Here is a 20,623-nt window from a genome sequence, read left to right on the forward strand (position 1 = left end):
TTTGAAGAAGAGAATTAGTGGAAATATGGAAAAACATGTCGTATTGGTGAACAGTCAGTACAGCTTTTATAAAGTGAATGGCCCATTAATCTCTTGTAGCTCTTTGAAGTCAAGAAGCATGTAGACAAGGGAGCTTAGTCTGTTTGGGTTTTCCAAAAGCATTTGACAAAGTGCCTTTTCAAAAGCTCATATTGAAATGAAGTTATTATTAAATTTTTTTAGCCTCTTAAAATTCTTAGTTCTTCCCTGAAAGCAAGAGTAAATGTTGAACTTAACCAACAGGAAAATAACTGTTAAGACAGTTATTTATATTGATGGGGTATATTTTTCCAGTAAATGGGTTGTAGATTGTAGGTATATCTGCAAGAACTTTGATCTACCTGGCATAGCTAAATACTCTTGAAGATGTGTGTCTTCATGATGTCCGGAGAACTATATTTATTTAGGTCATAAATGGATACAGTACATGTGAAGAGATCTAAGGGCAAACACAGATAATTCATTGCAATTTAATACTGCAAATAGCCTAGGTGATGTTTTTTGGCATGCTTAATAGTTGCAGATTCTGGTTTTTAAAATGAGTTTAAGTAGTTACTGTTTTTGTAATTGTTGGTCTGTCACAAGAACTATTGAAAAACAAAGTATTGATGGAAAATACGATGAATAGCTTGGGGAGTTTCTTCAAAAAGAGCTATGTTGTTTATTACTAGTTTTTATTTTCCTGTTTTATAACAGGACAGTCATTCTAAACTACAAGTTGCAATTATGCTTCCAAAACCAGAGTTGCAGATGATAACCTCAGATTATGTTGGGCTTTTCAGTCCACAACGGCAGAAACAAATGTCTAATTTTGGATGTTCAGGATTCAGTGCCAAACGTTGTAAACTATGAGTTGTTCTGCATTGAATGAAAAGCTCTGATAATGACAACTTGATGCTTCTGGGAAGTCAAAGATTTCTTCATTTTTTGTTAAGAGCATGAACGATGAAGCTTTTTGTGTTCTCTCACTAATTCCGTTATGGCTAATGTCTGACTCACGCTATTCATAAGAACATAAAATAATAGTACTACTTAAGAAAAAAGTTCATCTAGCTTACCATCCTGTCTCTAATGTAGTCCAAGAGCATGTTAGTGGAAGATCATAAAAATAGGTCAGATGAATAGCAACTTATCTTAAATGTACTCCAAATTTCCAATAGTAGTTTTTGTTTTCTTTCCCAAGAATTTTCCCAATAAATTCTTAATCTTCTGTTTGTCTTTCTGACCCCTTGTATGTTAAAAATGTGGTTATTTGAACTCTCACTGACGTTTTTAGTTTCAAAACAGTACTGCTTATTATTTTTTTCCCAAGGATGGTAATTTTCTGCTTCTTTGTACAGATATACACTATTTTCCATATATATATATGTATATATATACACGTATATATATATATATATATGCTTCCTTATTCTCCACTTCTTACATAGTGTTTTCATTCTATCAGCTTGTTTAAAAAAGACAAAAATATTTTGTTCTAACAGCCCAATCATCAGGAAAGCAAGGGGAAATGACTGTTGGATTTAAGAGTTAATGCCATTGCATGCACAGCTTCGAAGACAGCTGCTGGTTAGTTTATTTACTCTGTCTTCACTGTCTTCAGCCTAGTCTTTCTCAACCACTTTACTCATGAGAAATTGAGAGAATATACAGACTTTTTAATACATAATTTGTAGACTCTTGGTTCCTTTGGTAAATTTGATTGAACTGTGGCAAATCTAACTCATTTTGGGATGTTACAGAATTAAGAACAGATGATGGCCTGTTTTTTCTTGGGCTTACAAGAGTTAGTTTGGATAAATGGATTTCATCTTTTTTATGCTCCTGCATTGCATTATGGCATAATTGCAGCTTGCTTCTTTGCAAAGACAAAAAACCTGTTCCATGTATGTGTTTCCTAGAACATAAAACATCTCAGAAGGAGGTGAGAGAGGGAAGGAAGGCTGAAAAAGTGAAACTGTGAAGCTATTCCTGCATTTTGGCCACTTCAGTGGAAAACTTCCACTGTCAATTAGATGCAGCATTATGTGTATATATATTTATATGCCAGAGAGTTTAGGAAGAAGCATAATGCTCTGTAGATTGCCTCTGCATTCATCTCTGAGAAAGGCATGGTTTAAAGTCTAAAGGGAACCATAATAATTATAATGTGTGATACATATTATGGCTGAGGGAGGGGGTCTTTCCCCTCTACTCAGCACTGGTGAGTCTGCACCTGGAGTGCTGTGTCTGTCTGTGCTCCCCAGTGCAAGAGAGGCATGGACATGGTGGAGAGAGTCCAACAAAGGGCCACCAAGATGAAGAAGGTTCTGGAGCTTCCCTTGTGTGAGGAGAGGCTGAGAGAGCTGGGTCTGTTTAGAGAAGAGGAGGCTCGGGTGATCTATAAATTCTTGAAGGGAGGGTACAAAGAGGACAGAGCCAAGCTCTTTTCAGTGGTGCCCAGTGACAAGACAAGAGGCAATGGGCACAAACTGAAACAGGAGGAGGCGTCTGAACATCAGGAAACACTTTCTAACGTGCAGGTGACCAGCACTGGCACAGGATACCCAGAGAGGTTGTGGAGTCTCCCTCCTTGGAGATACTCAGAAGCCATCTGGACATGGTCCTGGGCCTTGCTTGAGCAGGGGGGTTGGACCAAATGATGTTCAGAGGTCCCGTCCAACCTCAACCATTCTGTGATAAATTTCTTTTCTTGTATAGTTGGAGAATTAATTTCTGTTAGAGACAACATTTACTAAAAAGCTTACTGTTAGGAATTAGTTTTAGTTTGATGTGAGAAATCTTCACTTGCACAGAAGTAGCAGTTAGCAGTTTTGTTTTCTTACCTTGGTGCTTTGGACAGTATTTAGATAGTAAAAGATCAATTGTTCTTCATTATATAGCAGCTGTGGACTGTCTGGGCTAAAGCACACCTGATTTTTACTTATAATGAAGTTATTATTGATTTTTGTTCTTGTTTCTATCAGTTTACTGCCAGAAAGCTCAGTTCTAAAAATGTCTTTGATTGGAGATGTCAACTTTACTAAAATCCTTATTTGCATAGAGTCATTGATGATGGAAGGCACCTGTGGAAATTGTCTGTTCCATTCCCCCTTGGTCAAAGCAGGGGCAGCTAGAGCAGGTTACCCAGGACTATGACCATCTATCTGGGTGTTGAATATCACCCAGGGTGAAGACTCCACAGACTCTCTGGACAACCTGTTCCAGTATATGACTACGCAAGATCCCCGTGAGCTTTCTCTGCTCCATGTTGAAGAGTCCCAGCCTCTCCTCATATGAAAGATGCCACAGTCTGCTTAAGGAACTGTCCCTGTGGCCCTGCATTGAATTTGCTCCAGTGAGTCCCTATCTTTCTTGTACTGGAGAGCCCCAAGCTGCACTAAGCACTCCAGATGTGGCCTCACCAGTGAGGAGCGGAGGGGAGATCACTTCCCTCCTCTGTCTTCTGGTGATGTACTTCTTCAGTGTGTTCACCTTGTTGTCCACTGGGGCCCCCAGGTTCTTGTCTGGGAAGCTGCTTTCCAGCCTGCCAGCCCCCGGCCTGTACTGGTGCAAGCACGCAGTCATTGCTCTCCAGGGGCAGGACTTTGCACTTCCCTTTGGTGAACTTTGTGGTGTTCCTGGCAGCCCCTTTATCCAGCCTGTCAAAAATCCCTCCGAGTAGCAGCACAACCACGTGCTGTAGCCACCCTCCTCCCAGCCTCGTATCTTCTGTCAGCTTGCTGAAGGTGTGCTGTGCCCGGTCATCCAGGTGATAAATGAGGATGTTAAACACTGTTAGCTCCGGTATCACCCCTGCGGTATGCCACCAGTGACTGAATTGGACGTGAGGACCCTTTACTCTTGAAAGCTGAGCAGCACTGTCAGGTAGCTGTCAGGTTTTTATCACTGGTCGTTAACTTCTGAATTGAGTAATGTGAACAGGAGTATCCAGCTTACTAGGAGTCTGCTACTATTGTGTGTGCTGGTGTTGAGTAAAAGTTGGACATTTCAGAATGCTTTCCGTCCCCTCACTGTTAGAACAATTCATTTGTGTTCTGAAGTTTAAAATGAGTTCAGAATCTGATTTTCCAGTACATTTCCTTCCTATTGCTCTGACAGCATTCTTTCCCAGCTGAAAATCAAAGGCAGTATATATAGTTCAAAATGACTTTATGCAACTTCAGAGTAAGCTGATCACAGCAGGTGACACTCCTTTCAGGACTAAGAACAATTCTTTTGCTTGTTCCAGTGCCACAACAAAAATGCATTCTGATGCATCGATATTGAATACTGGGCTGCTTAGGTGGAATTTATACATATATTTAATTAGGGCTCACCATATTTTGTTCAAGTTCCCAGTACATACAACAGCACCAGTTTGGCCACTGAACACTACTGTTTCCAGGAATGTATTTTGTAGTTTTAGAGGTATGTCTTAATATGTTGAGATCTGAGAAGAAGGGAGAATATGAGCAGCATTTTGTGGAGATAACTGTTTTATTAAATATTTGGTTTATACCTATTTTAAGTATGGTTTCAATTTTACTGTTGGTGTAATGATCTAACAGTATTGTTAACACATGCTCTTCACAGATTTTGAAACGTGTAGTGCGCTTTAATTGCTAAAAATAAAATTCATCCTTGGTGTTGCAGTTCTGTCAGTGAATATGTACTGTCTCACTGAGTTTCATCAGCCAAACATTTCTTATCGTTGGCTGGATTCTTTTAAAATGTAGCTGATGTATCTCTTGGTATGCTACCAAACATTTCCTCATCCAGAAGAATTAATAAATCCTGTGGTGTTTATTTATTTATTTAAAAAAAAAAAAGATTTCTGTCGCAAGATCTGTATGCTTTTTGGAATGTGGTGGTTAAAATATTTAGGGTTCAGTTCAATCTACATCTTTCCCCTAAACTGGGGCAATAAATAGGATGTTCCATCTTCTACCAGAAGAGCTATCTTCATCAGCCTAGTAATAATAGATCTTCACTTCTTGTTCAAATTCAGCTGAAAGTAGATGAATAGTTTCAAATGATATTGATGGAATGTGTGTGTACATCCATGTGAGCACTCATATTCATGCATACAGTGTTAGTTCATAGTTCTTACCTCTTCAGTAAAACAGCAAGACAGAGCTAACAGAGCTGTGCAACATAAAAAATAAGCCTAAAGAATAATCTGGACCTGATTTTGTTGTTGTTGTTTGTTCAATTTTTCTATGACTGTCTCTTCTAATTATATATTCTGTTTTGCTGAGAAGATAGATATGTTCTTAAGTATATGATTTTTTTTTTCATTTGGTTTGGGAAGACAGTCTTATAAGTGGTGAATCGTACCAATATTAGTGATACAGTTCTGTTAGTTTCAAGCAAAGAATTGTTTTTAATTTCTAACCATTGTCAGCATGTTTTTAAATACAAGGACAATATACAGTAATAAAGGTGTCTAATACTCACTGAGAACTTGACAAATTTTTAGTGGTTATTTCTAAAACTGTAAATACATAATGGAAATATTTTTGTACATCTTTATAGCCATTCATTCTTTAGTTAGAATACTAACAGTTTTTCTGGTAAGTAGGTGAAATGGTTGCATGATTTATAGCAAGCAGAGTTCGAGGAATAGATCAAACTGTTAGCCTGGGCTTTAAAAAACTCAATGACTTCAAGGCTTACCATTCAAGGTGTACCATTCTGTCTTTCCCATTTTGTGTTGCCCAGAAAAATAAACATATACAAAATTACAAAAGCAACATATAATTTCCTTTGACATCAACAAAATTGGGGTGTAGCATGATATTGATTGAATGGTAGTGGAAATCAACCGTTGAATTTTTGTTAGCTCAGTCAATTTTGCTTAGCAGTGCTGTTAATCTTAAATACAACTTTATATGTATTTTAAAGGAGACCAGAGTTAAACGACGTAACTTGTACTGGTATTGATAGTATCAAAATTCATATTAGAATAATTTTTCACATTAAATGCACTTTTTTTTTTTAATTGGCAAAAGGAACATTGATTTTGATCTAAGTATTAAGGCCTACCAACTTCCCATACTAAAACTGTGAAATATTAAAACTGCAAATTATTATCTTTTCTTTGATATTAACCTTACCATGATGAAAGAGCACTCATACAGTGATTTGTTTCATTTCTGTGTTTCTGCAAAACTAGTACAACCTCCCTACTTTGTCAATACAGAAACTAAAGAAAAGAAACACCATGATGTAAGCATTTTTATTCATCTTTGAATTCTCTTATTTCTAAAAATCAGTTCAGTGCCCCAGAGCAGAAGAGAAAGTTTTTTAATCTGCTGCTGCTTCCACTATTTCTGAATTATCTGATCTTTATGTGGAACGTATTATATAAAGGAAGTGGGGACATAGAAATTATATTATTATACACAGGGGGTCAGTAACAAAGAATAGACTAACTTAGCGCAGTCACAATATTTTGCACAGTCCCTCCATAACAATTATGCCATGAATAGGCAGCACAACTGGTCTGTTACGATCTCCAGTTAAAAGTGTTCTCAGGTGAAAAGATTCTTATTAAGAGAAAAATCCCATTGTAGTCCTTATTACCTTGTATTTTCATCCTGACTAAGCAAGAGTGATACATGCTCAGCATTTCATTTTTCAAGGTGATTTTCAAAGCAGCAAAAGTTCAGTGTAGAGTGCTTTACAATATTCTTTAAGCTAGTTAGTGAAATAACATTATTGGTTATTGGAAGAATATTTGCAGATGAAGTGAACTGTGTTTTGGTTCTCTTCATTTAAGTGCACTACAGAAGGAAATGTTTCTTGATATACATGTTGAACCAGGCAAAATCCTTCCCTTTCAAGCAAATTTATGATTGGTTGATTTCAATTTCTGAGTACTCTTTGAAGGAACTAATAGCAATGAAACACAGTGAAACCCAGCTTTCTTCCTGACAAATGAGGAATAGTTGGTTTGCAGTGCTCTCTATAGAAGGCTGCCTGGGTAAAATATTCTCTTATTTAAAGCATGCATCTCTGTATAATAGTTTTCTTCATTACACCTAATTGGTAATTAGCATAATTCTATTTAAAGTCCATTTTTGCCTGAGTGAACATAGATATTTATATTCAAAGAACAATCCAGTTAAAAATTGGAAAGCCAAAGTATTTCACTTGCAGCTTAGCAACCTGATCAAGTTACTATTTTTCCTCATTTATTGTTATAATTTGCATTTCTTTTTTTTTTTTTAAAGAATTAATATTACTCAGGAAGTCAGGATAAATATACTTTGAAATTAAATACAGGTTAATCAGGATGTGAAGTTTAAAAGTAAAATTTATCTAGTAAAATGACCTCCACATACTCAAAAATGCTGGTTCATATGTTGTTTATATCTACCATAACCATGAAATTTTGGGTTTTGCATCATTTTCTTTATTCTGTCATTTTAAACAAACTACCATTGTAGAAACAGACCTAGTATTACTTTTAAATACTTTGTCATTTACTTAAACCAGATTTTTGTGTAGCTGTAAATAATAGAAGTCTGTAGTGTAGCTTACATCCATGCAGGTATTTTCCTTCCTCACTTGCTTGCACACTTGATGTGATCCAGAATCTGAGGCTCACTTACCTACTTCTCCAAATTAATTTATGTCTCACTTTGAACAATGTTCAGAAGAACAGTCTCAATGTCACCCAGCTGGAGAAGAAGGCTCCTTCTAATAGGTAAGAGGAAGGACTACCATAGTCCTGCCTCTTAGTGCAGTATATCTCTGAGGAAAAGTTTTATTTTTTATTTTGTTATTTTTTATTTTTTTTTATTTTTCTAACGTGGAAAATTCCTGCTCATAAAACAATTGTTGTTTCTTAATGAAAAGAAAGTTCCACATAACAGCATGTCAAACTTGCCCAATGTTTTGGTGAAGAGAAATCTGTCTGCTGAATTGGATACCAGAGAGGTTAGTGGGTAAGGGGTGAAGGAAAGCCCGTCCTTCTGAATTCATACCCTAGGCTGAAAATCTGCACAGTTCCTTCTTAATCAGTGTGCTTTCAGCTGAGTTTCCGTGGAAGGCTTTTTCTTTAGAAAGATCAAGTAAAGGAATCATTTATTTTCCTTACCTTCCAGTACTTGCCTAGGGTGATTCGTTCTCCTCCTTAGAGCGTTATCTCATACATACGCACAGGTCAAGCCACAGAAAGGGAAAATATAGAGGAACAAATCTGGAGAAGCATGGCATGATACGTAGGAAAAAGGAAGTACTGGGTGGTGAGCAATCATCATCCTGAATGCCCGAGTGAGTAAGGAGGAGGAAACTTGCATCTAGGCAGTCTCTCCCAAGCCAACCAAAGCAAATTACCTGCTAAATAGTTATATGTTTTCCACTTGTTTTGATAGGCAATGAATTATGAAGTAGGCATTTTACTTTAATGTTCATAGATCCCAATCCCCCCAAATGGTGGGTTTTATGTCTTTATGCCAGATTTGGAGCATTTCTCTGCCTGGTCATGACCTCCTAGTCATTAAAAAGAATGTATTCATTATGTTAACAACAAATATTAGATCATTGATTTGGATTCAAACTAAAGCGTATTTTGCAGATTTAAAATTGCCAGTAAAAATAATTTTACTGATTTTTTTATATTTTTATTTATTTTCTCTACAGATGATTCAGACCATCAGGACTCTAGTTGAAAATACAGATAGCTTGTATGAGAAGATAGTACAATGTCAGAAAGCAGGTAAGTGTAAGCTGTCTTTTAAAAATACTATAAAGAACTTAAGATATTTTTCTTTATTTCCTGTAACTTTCAACTGAGTTTATTTATTCAACCACAGCAAATACATATATGTATATATATTAGTTTAGGCATGTACAATAACAGTGAAAAGGATATTTCAAATCATAGAAATCAAAGGTCTATAGAATTGCAACTCAGCTTTGGAAGTAATGAACATTTCGTATATGGACAGTAGCTTGTCAATATGTTCATTTCCACAAATGCAAACACAGGATTACAGGAAAGAAAATCATCTTCCTTCAGTGAAGGCTTTTAACAATTTACTTATATCTATTCCTCTACTATGTGAGAACTTTTTTTTTCCTGGAAGCTTAATGTCTTCAAGAGCCTTGTTGAATTGTCTTGCCTCCTGAAAATTACATAATGATAATAAGCTCAGATATTTTGTCCCAGAGCTTCTCTAGATCTGGTAGGTAGATACCCTTGGCTTCTGCATATTTGCTAGTTACCATTTTATCTGTTCAGAATAAAACTGGTTATGCAGACAATTACATGTATCTTCTCTGGCAGTCTTTTCAAAGCCCATGGATGCAGAAAGTCTTTTTTTAAAGCTTTGTTATGATCTACTGGTCCCACACATTCTCTGGAGGTTTTCCTGTTTCTCATACATTTGAAACAGATGGCGTAGCTCTTAGTCCTTCCACAAATTGCTTCTTTTCACCTGATATGTTGTAATGGTTTTCGCATTTGGACACGAATTTGAGTTTTGAAGGCTGCTTCCTTACTTTGAATAGCATTTCTGACCACACTGTTTAATTATGCTGGTTTTCTTTTGATCTTTCTCATTTATTTTTTAAACAATGTCATGCATTTGCTCAGAGTAATGGTGCATCTCATGTTGCATCAGAAACAGGAAGCCTGTCAGAGAATCAAAGTCTCTGTAACCATCCATGTTGTTGGTGAATCAAACGGGGGGCAAAAGCTTTTTATATACAAATATATTTTTATCTAGCTGATATTTAGCAGCTCCCATCATCTTCCATGTTTTTCTTCATTTTTTTATCCCCTTCTCTGATGTCTTATAAATTTCACTCTCTTTCCTTCAATCACTTCTCCTGAGAAGAAAAAAAGAATGCTGTCCTATCTTCACATTTCTTTGCAAATTCTTTTCTGTTAGCAGGTGCTCAGATCAGCAGCAGGAAGGTTACCTGCTCTGAATTTCTGGATCTCCACTTTATGCACAGCATACATTCGTTAGACACTGTGAAATTTAGTCAAACCATAGAACTCTCAAAATACTTGAAAAATTTAATTTGTCCTGTTTACTTCGAGCAAACAAAAATAATCATAAAGAACTTGAGTGACAAAAATATTATTTCACATATCTTGTTGATAGATGCAAATATTTATCTGAAATTCCAAACCCAGAATATAACATGCTTGCATAAGGACCTTGTCTTGTAGACGTGTACACGTCCTTCTTGAATCCTCTCCCATTTTTGTGGTGATAGTGTGCCATATTCTTTAGCTAAAACAGTGTCTCAGACAAATAACTTCCCTTGGTGAGAGGCAATTGTCTATTTTCCTCATATTTTTAGAATTGCTACCTTTAGAAAAGATTGTTGGCAACTTGCTCAGACAGATTCCAGTAAACTTGCACTGGTCTGATTTTCCCGTGTCTTGCAACCTTATTAGACACAAAGTGCAGTTGGGTCAAAGAATCCTTTGTTTAAGAAGGCTAAAGACTTAAACCCATGTTAAATAGTGAAGAGAGATTTTGATCTCATTTAAATGAGAAACCTACAGCACAATGATATAAGCCTAAGTATGGATTATGTAATAGATCCTGCTATTTAGGGCAGCTTCAGCCATGCAGCATCAAGGTACTTTTTAAGATGAATGAGCAGAATTGAGTTACCTTATAATATCAATGATTTTTCAAAGATTTTCTTAAGACTAATCGATCTCATGATCTCAGTAGATGCTACTCTAATTAATTCTGAGTAAAGGATTATGCATTTTCCAATGTAGTTTGAGATAAAGGAAAAGTAAAACTACGCCCTTGTCAGTTTTGTTTGTTTTGTGCTGTGGCTCAAAGAGTGAAAAAGCTACAAAAATAAGAAAAACTGATAAGTTGCCAATAAGCAGTAAAATTTTGTTGTCATTAGCAGGTTTGTAAGAAGAATCTGTCAAATACAAGGTGGATTTGCTCTATTAAATCGTTCTCTAGCTTAAATTTAATGATAAGTTTTTGGGCCTCCTTTAAATTTCAGAACTAATTTTAAAATAACTGTACCTTTATTTCTTACTTAAGTTGATAACCTGTTGAATAAGCAAAGATATGATTCTTCCTATGGCTCTTCTCTTTTCAGAATTTCAGGTTCTTTGCAGTTAATATTGTCTATGAAAATTAAAATGTTTAGTAAACTTCTGTTCTCTCGTTTCTTAAAAATTAAACCATATCAAAAATATTTTCTGGTTTCTTCCTATCTGCATATTAACTTCATCTCAACAAATTCTGTTCTTAAATAATTATTGAAAACATTTTAGCCAGACTAACTAATGAAAAGATACTGGAAAACAATATTGTGTTGGTTCCCCCGTCCTCATTCTTCAACAGAATGAGAATAAGAAATAATTAGAAAGTAATAAGAAAGTATCAGAATTACTTTAAATTAATGGCAGCACCGTTTATTTTGTTGCTATTAAGCCAGCTGAAGTTAGTGCAAGAAAATAGAGTGTAGGTGCTAAAAATGGAGTTAAAAGATAATCCAGTCTATCCCCTTAATCTGTTGCAAGACCTAAAATGCTACTCTGTCTTCTCTGGAATAAAGAATTTGAATATCCAGGTCACCTTATCCCATCCCTGGCCTCCTTTGTACCCAATTCACATCATTCTTCCACTTCTCTTTTGAATCACTGGTTGTATTCTTTCACTTTAATTCAAATACTGTCTGAGCTAATTACTGGTTAAAAGAGAGAACTAAAGGTTAGGTATTCATTTTGGTGTTCAGCAGTGTCTCAGCAGGATGTGTGATATTCCAAGTATTCACTAAATGATCAGCATCAAATAATGAATGAGCACAGTTTGCTGGTGACAAAGAATTATTGAGTGTAATCAAAGCTAGATTTGACTGTGAGACAGTATAGGAGGATCTTGTGACACTGAAAGTTATAAAAACAGTCTGTGAAATGTAACATCGATAAGCTAAATTAACGTGCATAGGGAAAAAAAACAACTATCCTTGACCTACAAGAAGGACATGAAATTCTTGTATACAGTTCCAATGGTGTCAGTGTACTGCTAACGTCATGCATAAATACAAACTTATGCATGTGTGATCATTATGTGCTGATCATTTATATCTCCTTTTTTCTGTATGATTTTAGAGGTATAATCTTCCCTGTTCATCTGTACAGCCAGAACTCTTGTTCGGGGTTCTTACCTTCCGACATCTCAACACCACTATTCTTTTCTCTGTTTGACCATTTTAGTTTTACCTTACGTACATCATTTTCCTTGTGTCATTTTGATGATGTTTCTCTCTATGTTAGTGTCTCTACTATTTTCTTCTTGTACGTCAAGACTGAGCTGCTTTTATTTTTTTGTGTTTGCTCATTTAGTAGCAAGAGTTTCCATTGCCTGATAGATCGTAAGCCGTCATCTTGCTTTCTATTATGTTGTCCCACACGCTCACTGTAAACATCCACAAGGCTACTTCCTTTGAATTGGTTTTTAAAATTCTCCTACAAATATAGCTAGATTGACACATTCCCTCCTACTACCTTAGCAAAAATAGTTTTCATTGCTTCCTTGTACTCCCCCCTCTTTCTTTACCCATCTGTTCTCCTTTTTCCTTATGCTTTGATTCCAGGTTGTTGGAGCAGGGACCGTCTTATTTATTCCATCTGTACAGTAACAAAAACAGCAGGGACTTGCTTTATTAAATAATGAAAGTAGTAAAAGACAGAAAATGAGTACATGTTCTAATATGTACTCCAGTGCAGTCTATCAGCGATGTCAGAAACAGGATACAGTTTCAAGAACTTCCAGCCATTCTGGACGCTGTCAAAGATAAACATGGTGCACAATACCAATTGGGAAGAAGTTATGTCATGCTGCATGCAAAAAAGATTACAATAATGTCCATACAAGCACTGCAACTTCTTCTTGGAGTTGAAAACCAAAGTAATAAAATCAATTTTGTTCTAATAGCTAAAACTCACCACTGTTAACTGCTAAACCCTTTCGGCAAAACTGCGTGTTTACAGAGCTGTTTCTTTCACTATTTGTTTTGATTATTTGCAGCCTAAATTGGGTTTAGACTTAGAGTCCACTGAAAAAAAGCGTATGTGATGCAGAATAATGTTGTATGTTATATACAGATTAGGTAAACTACTTAATAGAGGAAAATAAATTTATTATAATTAAATCTTGAGGACCACTTTTGACTAAGTATATGGACTAGATTAGTTTTTCCCAACATTTTTTCCCAACAGGCCCCTTTAATCCTGGCTCCATTCTTCTGAAATACTTGCTTTTCTCCACTTTCTTCCTATTCCCATTTTTTCTAAGCCAGCTATCAAATTGTTTAAACAATTTCTCCACACTTACCCATACAAATGCAACATAATAATGAGGGTCTCTTAGCACAGTAGGCTGTCTCTGATAGTTATGGAAAGGTGTGAATTAAGGGCATATTCTTAGCACTGCTTTTCTTGGTATGCCTCTCAACTTACTTTCTGTGTTCAGTGAATCATTTTTACCATTTTTTCTTTCTCCTTTTACTATGTATAATCAATTTTTTCTACCTTTTTTTTTCTCTTCTATTTATCCTTCTGCCTCAAGCAACTCCACTAAGCATCTCCAGGTACAGCTCCACAGCAGCTCAACGTATGCTGTGTATATACGCCCCAGCTCTATAATCCTGTCTGTCTCTCGTGTCTTGAATATTATTGAAGCCATATTCTATCATGGGGTAAAAGCATGGAGAACTGGACTTGGATTAATTTAGCATTTGTGAATAAATCATTGCTCTCCATTATGCTTTAATCTTCATCTACATTGTTATTCACACCAGTCATATGCTGTACTTCTTCTTATATTGTTCCTTGTGCATAACTCATTTTAATACCGTGGATGGTGGTGTTTTTTTATGAGAATCTGATATATCATGTACAAGAGTTGGTGATTCTTAGCATACATCTCTCATACTTTCTTTGATGTTCTCAGTGATCTCAGTTTCTACTCCCAGCTGCATCTTCCTGCATTTCTACTCCCAGCTGCATCTTCCTGCATTTTAGTTTTTGATTCAAAACACTATGGTCTTGTCAAGAAATCAAACAGTTTGAGCCTCCATCATTCATAAATAAATTAATGAGAATAGATTGAAACTGTCCTAGCACTTCTCTGAGGAAGCCATGTACACCTGGCTAAATATATCTCTATGTCATTCTCACAATTCAAATAATCATTTGTTGAACATCCTAGTTTGTCCTCACCAGAAGAGGTGACATAGGCTATAGCCTACGTTTATAGATGAAATACAGTCTTAGGATTCTAGAGTCTTTGCATTCTGGTTGTTAACACATTCAGATCCCATTCTGCCCTTCTTTATATGCTCGCAACCTTAGTGCTAGCTCCATTCAACTTCATTTACAATTTATCTTGCCAAGTAGATTTATCTTTAAATACTGTACATGCAAGACTGTACGGGTTAAACACTTAAACTAACACAGACTTTGCATCATTTTCTGAGTTTTCCCCTTCACATAAAGCTTTTTTTTTTCTATTGTTAATGCAATTCTAGCCCAGTAAAAGACCAGATCATATTAATGATGAATATCTAGAACTGCATGTTCAACTTTCAGCAATGTCAGCGAGCAAAAATGATTGGCAAATATGGTTATGTACTAGAAGTCTTAATATAGTGGTAAGAGACTAAAATAGTATTCTTGATTTAAATAGCCTTTCCCTAGTACAGAAATATTTACAAAATTAATCTGATATTAGCTTGTAGTTCATATCTTTTTGCAGTCACCTTCTATGATTAAACTGATTAAAGGGACAAGAATAATTATATCCCTGAAGATACAGAGAAGTACACTAGAATGCACAAGTATATCAGATACTTTGTGTACTAAAATCTGATCAAAGGCTGTATTGTTATCCTTACTGCAATCTATTCCAAAACAGCAGGAAAGAATGAGGAGTCCTTTTATCCCCTCCATCAGATTGTCTACCTAAATGTGACAACATAACAAGTACAACAGCTGTAAAGACTAAAGAGAAGTTCCAACCTATCCATAGATGGAGGTTAAGAAAAAACAGAGTTAGTAATCAGTATGGTTAAAAGACAAATTTTGTATTAGCTGAAGGGCTGTACTTGAAAAAGGTGAGCAGGCTTTCAAATACCCATCCCCTTCTTCATATTTTAAACAATAACAAAAAATCCTGAGTTTGAGCATAGGCTGGGGAAATGGCTCTGTAGTTAACTTAATTGTTTTAATCAGGCAGTTTGAAAGAAAAATGTAACCAACTACTCTGGAGAAGAAGGTATTATTAAAGAAAACAGAAATAACATTCCTGTGGAACAGAAAGTGATACTAATTACTATTGACAATGAAACAAAGTGAGCTCAGCAGGATCTGAAGACTGGGAGAATTTACAATATGCCATAAATCAGTGTCTTTATTAAATCTGTGCTTTCTAGCATTCAATAAAATTAGTATTTTTTTTTTCTTAGACTTTCATTGGTGTCTCTTGAGGATCAAGGCTGATAAATAAAAGATGGAAGCAGCAGCTGTGGAAAAAATATTATCCTCCCTCTCAGCTCTGTGTTTCTGCCCTTATTGACAGCAGTAATTCAGTCTCATATGTCGTAGTGTCTTAACTCCACCTACATTCAGAAATATAGTCTGTCCTCATTCAGGAGTGTCCTTGTAGATTAAAGTTTTTGAGAAATCCTGAGTCTTCATTTCAGGACAAATATTTTAATATGCGAAGGCCTAGTTTTCAGTGTGTTTTGTATGACTGCTTTTTTTGGAGGTACACAAAAAGTGTTGGTGTGTGGGTTTGTGTTTCATAGCTTGATAAACATTTTGTGATGTCTAGAAAGTTAATGGTGCTTAGGACTGTTCTTGAAAGTGTTTAGGAAGTTGGAGCTGGTTACTGAACTTACGGAAGTAATAACATTGTAATTAAATCATAGCCAGATGTTACAGATGTCCTCTTATAAAGAGGACATAAATTTGGTGCAGCAGCTACTTTGAATCTCTTCTGACAGTGGTTCATAAAAATTTTGGCGTATTGTGAGACCATCTTATCTCCTACTGGTTCACCAGCATTAAAGAAGGTGCCTTATGTTGAAAATTGAATTATTGTGAAATATGGAACTGAAAGAGTTGGGATTGAAAGACTAAATACTAATTTTGTCCTAGCAGAGAGGATGGCATTAGGCAGGTTGTGATGCCATTACAGTTTGGGATGTTGGGGTAAGAAGGTTATCTCAGGCATAGAATCTTTCTTCCCTACTTTTGAAGAATAAAGGGGCAGCAGGCACATTTAACTATCTGTAGAGGTGGGACATGGCTATCTGTGTCTGGGAGACATTTCTACCTACTAAGAAGGTACTGCTGTACCATTGCCAAACAAGTTGAAATAATTAAAAAAAAATGAGTAACTAATTTGGTTAATGTATTATTTTATCAAGTATTAATCTAAATATTTTAAATGCGTATAATTCAGACCTGGAACTTCTTGAAGCCAAAGCACAGCAATCTGAAAAAAAAAAAAAAAGAATCTCAGAAAAATCTCAGAATCTGAAAAAAAAATCTGGTTCTTTACTTATGATGTAAAATGTTCCAGTTGACTTCACTGGGAAGTAGGTGCTTGAAATTACATGTGAATCTAGTCCTAGTTCCTGTTAAAACTCAGATTTTGCAGCTGGAATTGATACTGATTTGATACAGAGGTGCACTAAGTAGTAATTCATTAAAGTTCATTTTAATTTTTGTATAGAAGCATTCTGCAAGCAAAATTACCTGAGAATTTATAGGTATATTGATTTCCATGACATGGCTTCTTTGACATGATGTATGTGGTTTATTGGAGATGTGATCTGGTAACCAGGCTCTTTTCTCGATCACTTTTCTGATAAACCTTGTTTTAAGTAGAAATTATTTGTGAGGTTGAAATACCTGAGTGTTCAAGCAATATAAGCTGAAAGAAAAATACTAAGAAACATTTGCAATTCTGTAAAAAATTAAAGCCCTGGCTTTCAAAGATGGGGGCAAACATAGCAGTTATATGCACAGATTAAACATTTATGTGTGGAAATGGGTACTTAAAGCTTAAATGCTTTCCTAGAATTCTTTCCTTTCCTAAGAAGAAAAATTTTCAAACCTGAAGTGCTTTCTTGAATTTTTTTGCCTTGTAAGGAACAATTTTCTGTATGCAACTGATTTACAGAAGCTTTCTAAACATTTGAGAAGAGTGTAAATAGTAATTGAGCTGCAATATATAGTAACCTAATCAAGAGGTGGCTGGTATACTCCTCAAATTTTAGAAATATTTAATGTTTATGTAATTTTTATTACTCCTTTATAAATCTTCTGAAAAATGCTCGTTTTGCTTTTAAATCAAAGACGTTGAGAGCTTATTTACAGTATATTTTCAGTATTTGCAGTATCTGTTAGCAGTATGTATTTTATGTAGGTATGGAAAAATGCGTGCTATCCATTTCATATTAGGACTACTAGGTAGGGGATATGGGGTATATGTATTTATTACCAAAGTTTTATCATTTTGATATTTCATTGATAAAGTTATTTGTTAAGAAAAGTACAAGAAGCCCACCTGCTGTATAATTTTATCTCAAATACAAATTTTGTAAATCATGTTCTTGGCAAGAAAGTTTTCATCAATGAAAACGAACAAGTATATAAAGTAGAAATTTGGCTTTAGAAATACAGCATAGCAATATTGTGCTCACTGTTTTGCTAAGGATTCCTTAAAAAAAACAAGTATCTCAGCTCTCAATACCTACACAGCAATTGGCCATATGTAGTTTTCTAATGAATATGAAGTGAAACCTCGTAGCTTAAGGTGGTGTAAGTCAATGCACTTCAATTCACAAGTGAGACTGAGCTCTTTCAGTTAACTTAAAAGACAGGTTTTAATCACTCATCAGTAGTAATGTGTTTGCTCAAAACAGTAGGTCGAAATAGACCTCAAGATTAGATAATCTCTTTAACATTTTTATAGAGGCAAAAATTCTTTTCAACATTGTAATAAATGGGATGGATTAAATTGCCATCAGTTCATTGCACTAGTAATAAACTAGATTAATTCTGATAGTATAATTAGTAACTGCATAAGATGCAAAAGATAGATGAGCGATGTCATTCTTGAGCTGTTCAGAAGCATGGGTGCCTCACCTATTTCTAGAAAAAACTCAAGCTGTTGATTTTTACCCAGTTAAATCTGTATGATTAATAAGTCAGCTTGCTGTTCTTGTGCTTTATGTCATTTTATACACAATTATGATGACTGGGATCAACAAATCTATCACAGATGACTTCTCTCAGCGTGAGAGGAGCTGTCTCTCCTCCCAACTGTAATTTTCTGTAGAGACAAAATTTTATTGCAGTTCTCATTTAGCCAGGTGTTTCTGCACAGAGATTCTTCTTCTGAACCTTTCTCAGCTCTTTTTTAATGCTATTACTCTTTAGAAATATACCTGGTAAGTCAACTACATCAACCCTTCCTGAGAGCTTCAAATCGTATAACTATATAATTTAGAGTCTGTACACATTAGTATAAGTATCTATGCTGATGATTGTTAAAATTGTTTTTTGGAGAGGGAAGTGGAGAGCTTTCAGTAGGAGTTCTATGGCTGTCATATTAGTCCTTCTGCTGGTCTCCTAAATTGAGTGGTTTCATGTTTAGACAGATCACTCCCATCAGCCTGCTGAGAGATGTAGTGCTTCCTTTGATGTTAGATTAGTATTACAGTAACGTTGTTAGTTACAGATGACAATAGTTTTGGTTTAGGGATGTTACGATATTCTGCAAAGTTAATAAAATATTTCCTTTAATTTTGAAGATAGCCTTTGGTTCTGTATATTTGAAGCATAAGATGCTGTTCAGAGCTTAATCTGATTTATTTGCGACAGACCTTTCTGAAGAAGGGTGGGAATTAGGGATACTTTCTGGCCAACACTGAAGTCACACAGGCATTATTTTCAGTGGCTATTTGCTGTGCAGGTTGCAGCAAAATGAAATGACTCCACTGAACAGATCAAATGCACACTTTGGAGTGATGCAGAAGTACTTTGTGGGGTCCGTGTTTCCTTGATTCCTCCTATATCATCTTCTGAGCTATTCTTGTTCAACTATATACTGTTTGTGTTCATATTTATGTTTCACATTGGCTTTCAGTATAACACCAAATATAAAAGTCAAGAATGCATCTGTTCAAAGTGTAGACCAAGCACGTTGTCTGGTCATCTAAAAAACTGTCCTTTAAAGGGAAAAGGAGGTCATAGAATCATAGAATGGCTTGGGTTGGAACGGACCTTAAAGAGCACCCAGTTCCAACCCCCCTGCCATGGGCAGGGATGCCACCCTCTAGGTCGGGTTGCCCAGGGCCCCATCCAACCCAGTGAGGTCATTTTGCTCTTTCATGGAACTTTTTTATACTTCAGGGACTTTTTCTTCACCGGAAGTATATGACTATACATTAATAACGACATTGCCATTGTGTTACAGTTCTCTGGCATTCAATATAATTTCCATGGTTGCTCGGAAACTTTTAGATGATATATTTTTAGCAGGGGCAAGTAAAATGGAAAGCATGAACAACTTTTTTTTTTTCGATTAAACGGGTGGTATATGCAGAAAACATAGTAAGAGCGATAAATCAGGTTAGCAGAAGGACTGTTATCATCCAAAAAATGCCAGGCAGTTCAAAATACTAATAGACTAATAATTCTAGAAGTAATTAAGCTTTATAAAATTGATTTGCTTACTGTATCGTAATGATGGCAAGAGCTGAAGTTTTACTTTGAAGGAGATAAAAAATTCTGTGAATTTATCTGTAAAAAAAGACAGTTAAAATTCAGGGTTTTCCGTAAGCTTATCTGAGAGGCACTTTTAAGAGACTGTATGAACGTGTTTGTCATTAGTCATTAATTTAGCTGTGAATGAAATGCTGTTTCTTCCTTTTTTTCCTCTTGTTATCTTCAAAGAAGTTGGTTTTGTTTTGGAATTTAAAACTTCTGTTACTACTTTGCCACTATTAATGCACGAAATAGTCAGTTCCAAGATAAAACACAAGAAAAACAAGCAGGGACAAAGAAGGGGAATACCAGGAAAAAAGTAGTCAAGAATAAATGCTGTACTGCATTCATACTTTGTAACTAAAGCTCAGGTTGCCTTGTATTTTGCAGGGAATGTCATTAGTTCCGATCGATAGATGGAAAAAATGAGACTAAGAGGTGAAATAATCCATTTAAATGTACCTGGCAAAGTAGTAATAGAAACAGAAATGTAATTCAAACCTACATGTCTCTGGCTGCGTGTTTAGGCTTAGAATAGGATAGGTTTAGTTTACCGTGGTAATGGGGAGTTGCCCGTCCAGCCTAAGAAAAGCTGAGGAGAGGGGTGTGATCAAACAGTACTTGTTTGCCAAGGGTTTACGTGTGCACCTTGGTGGGATGATTTGGCTTCCTTTCATTTTTTGACAAAGGGCAATGAGATGTTGATACTAACTGCTTGGAGTATTTAGCTGGAGTTGAACGGCTTTGACAAAATAGAAATGCAACTTAGCATGAGTGTAAAGAAAGAAGGGGGTCGTCATAGAAAATAGTCAGTGC

General features: G+C 35.7%; 1 protein-coding gene across 2 annotated transcripts in view; it reads left to right on the forward strand.

Moving 5' to 3' along the window:
* PLCL2 (phospholipase C like 2) overlaps window positions 1-20,623 on the forward strand; it is a 102,514-nt gene that overhangs the window by 68,920 nt on the left and 12,971 nt on the right. For both annotated transcript variants that reach the window (XR_010829207.1, XM_066991872.1), the window contains one exon: window positions 8,671-8,746. Coding sequence is in view for 1 of the 2 variants with exons in the window: in XM_066991872.1 (XP_066847973.1) it covers window positions 8,671-8,746 (76 nt within the window). In the remaining variant the exon portion in view is untranslated. The remainder of the gene's footprint in view (window positions 1-8,670; window positions 8,747-20,623) is intronic.

This window comes from Anser cygnoides, chromosome 2 (genome assembly GCF_040182565.1).
Source record: "Anser cygnoides isolate HZ-2024a breed goose chromosome 2, Taihu_goose_T2T_genome, whole genome shotgun sequence".
Taxonomy (NCBI): Eukaryota; Metazoa; Chordata; class Aves; order Anseriformes; family Anatidae; genus Anser; species Anser cygnoides.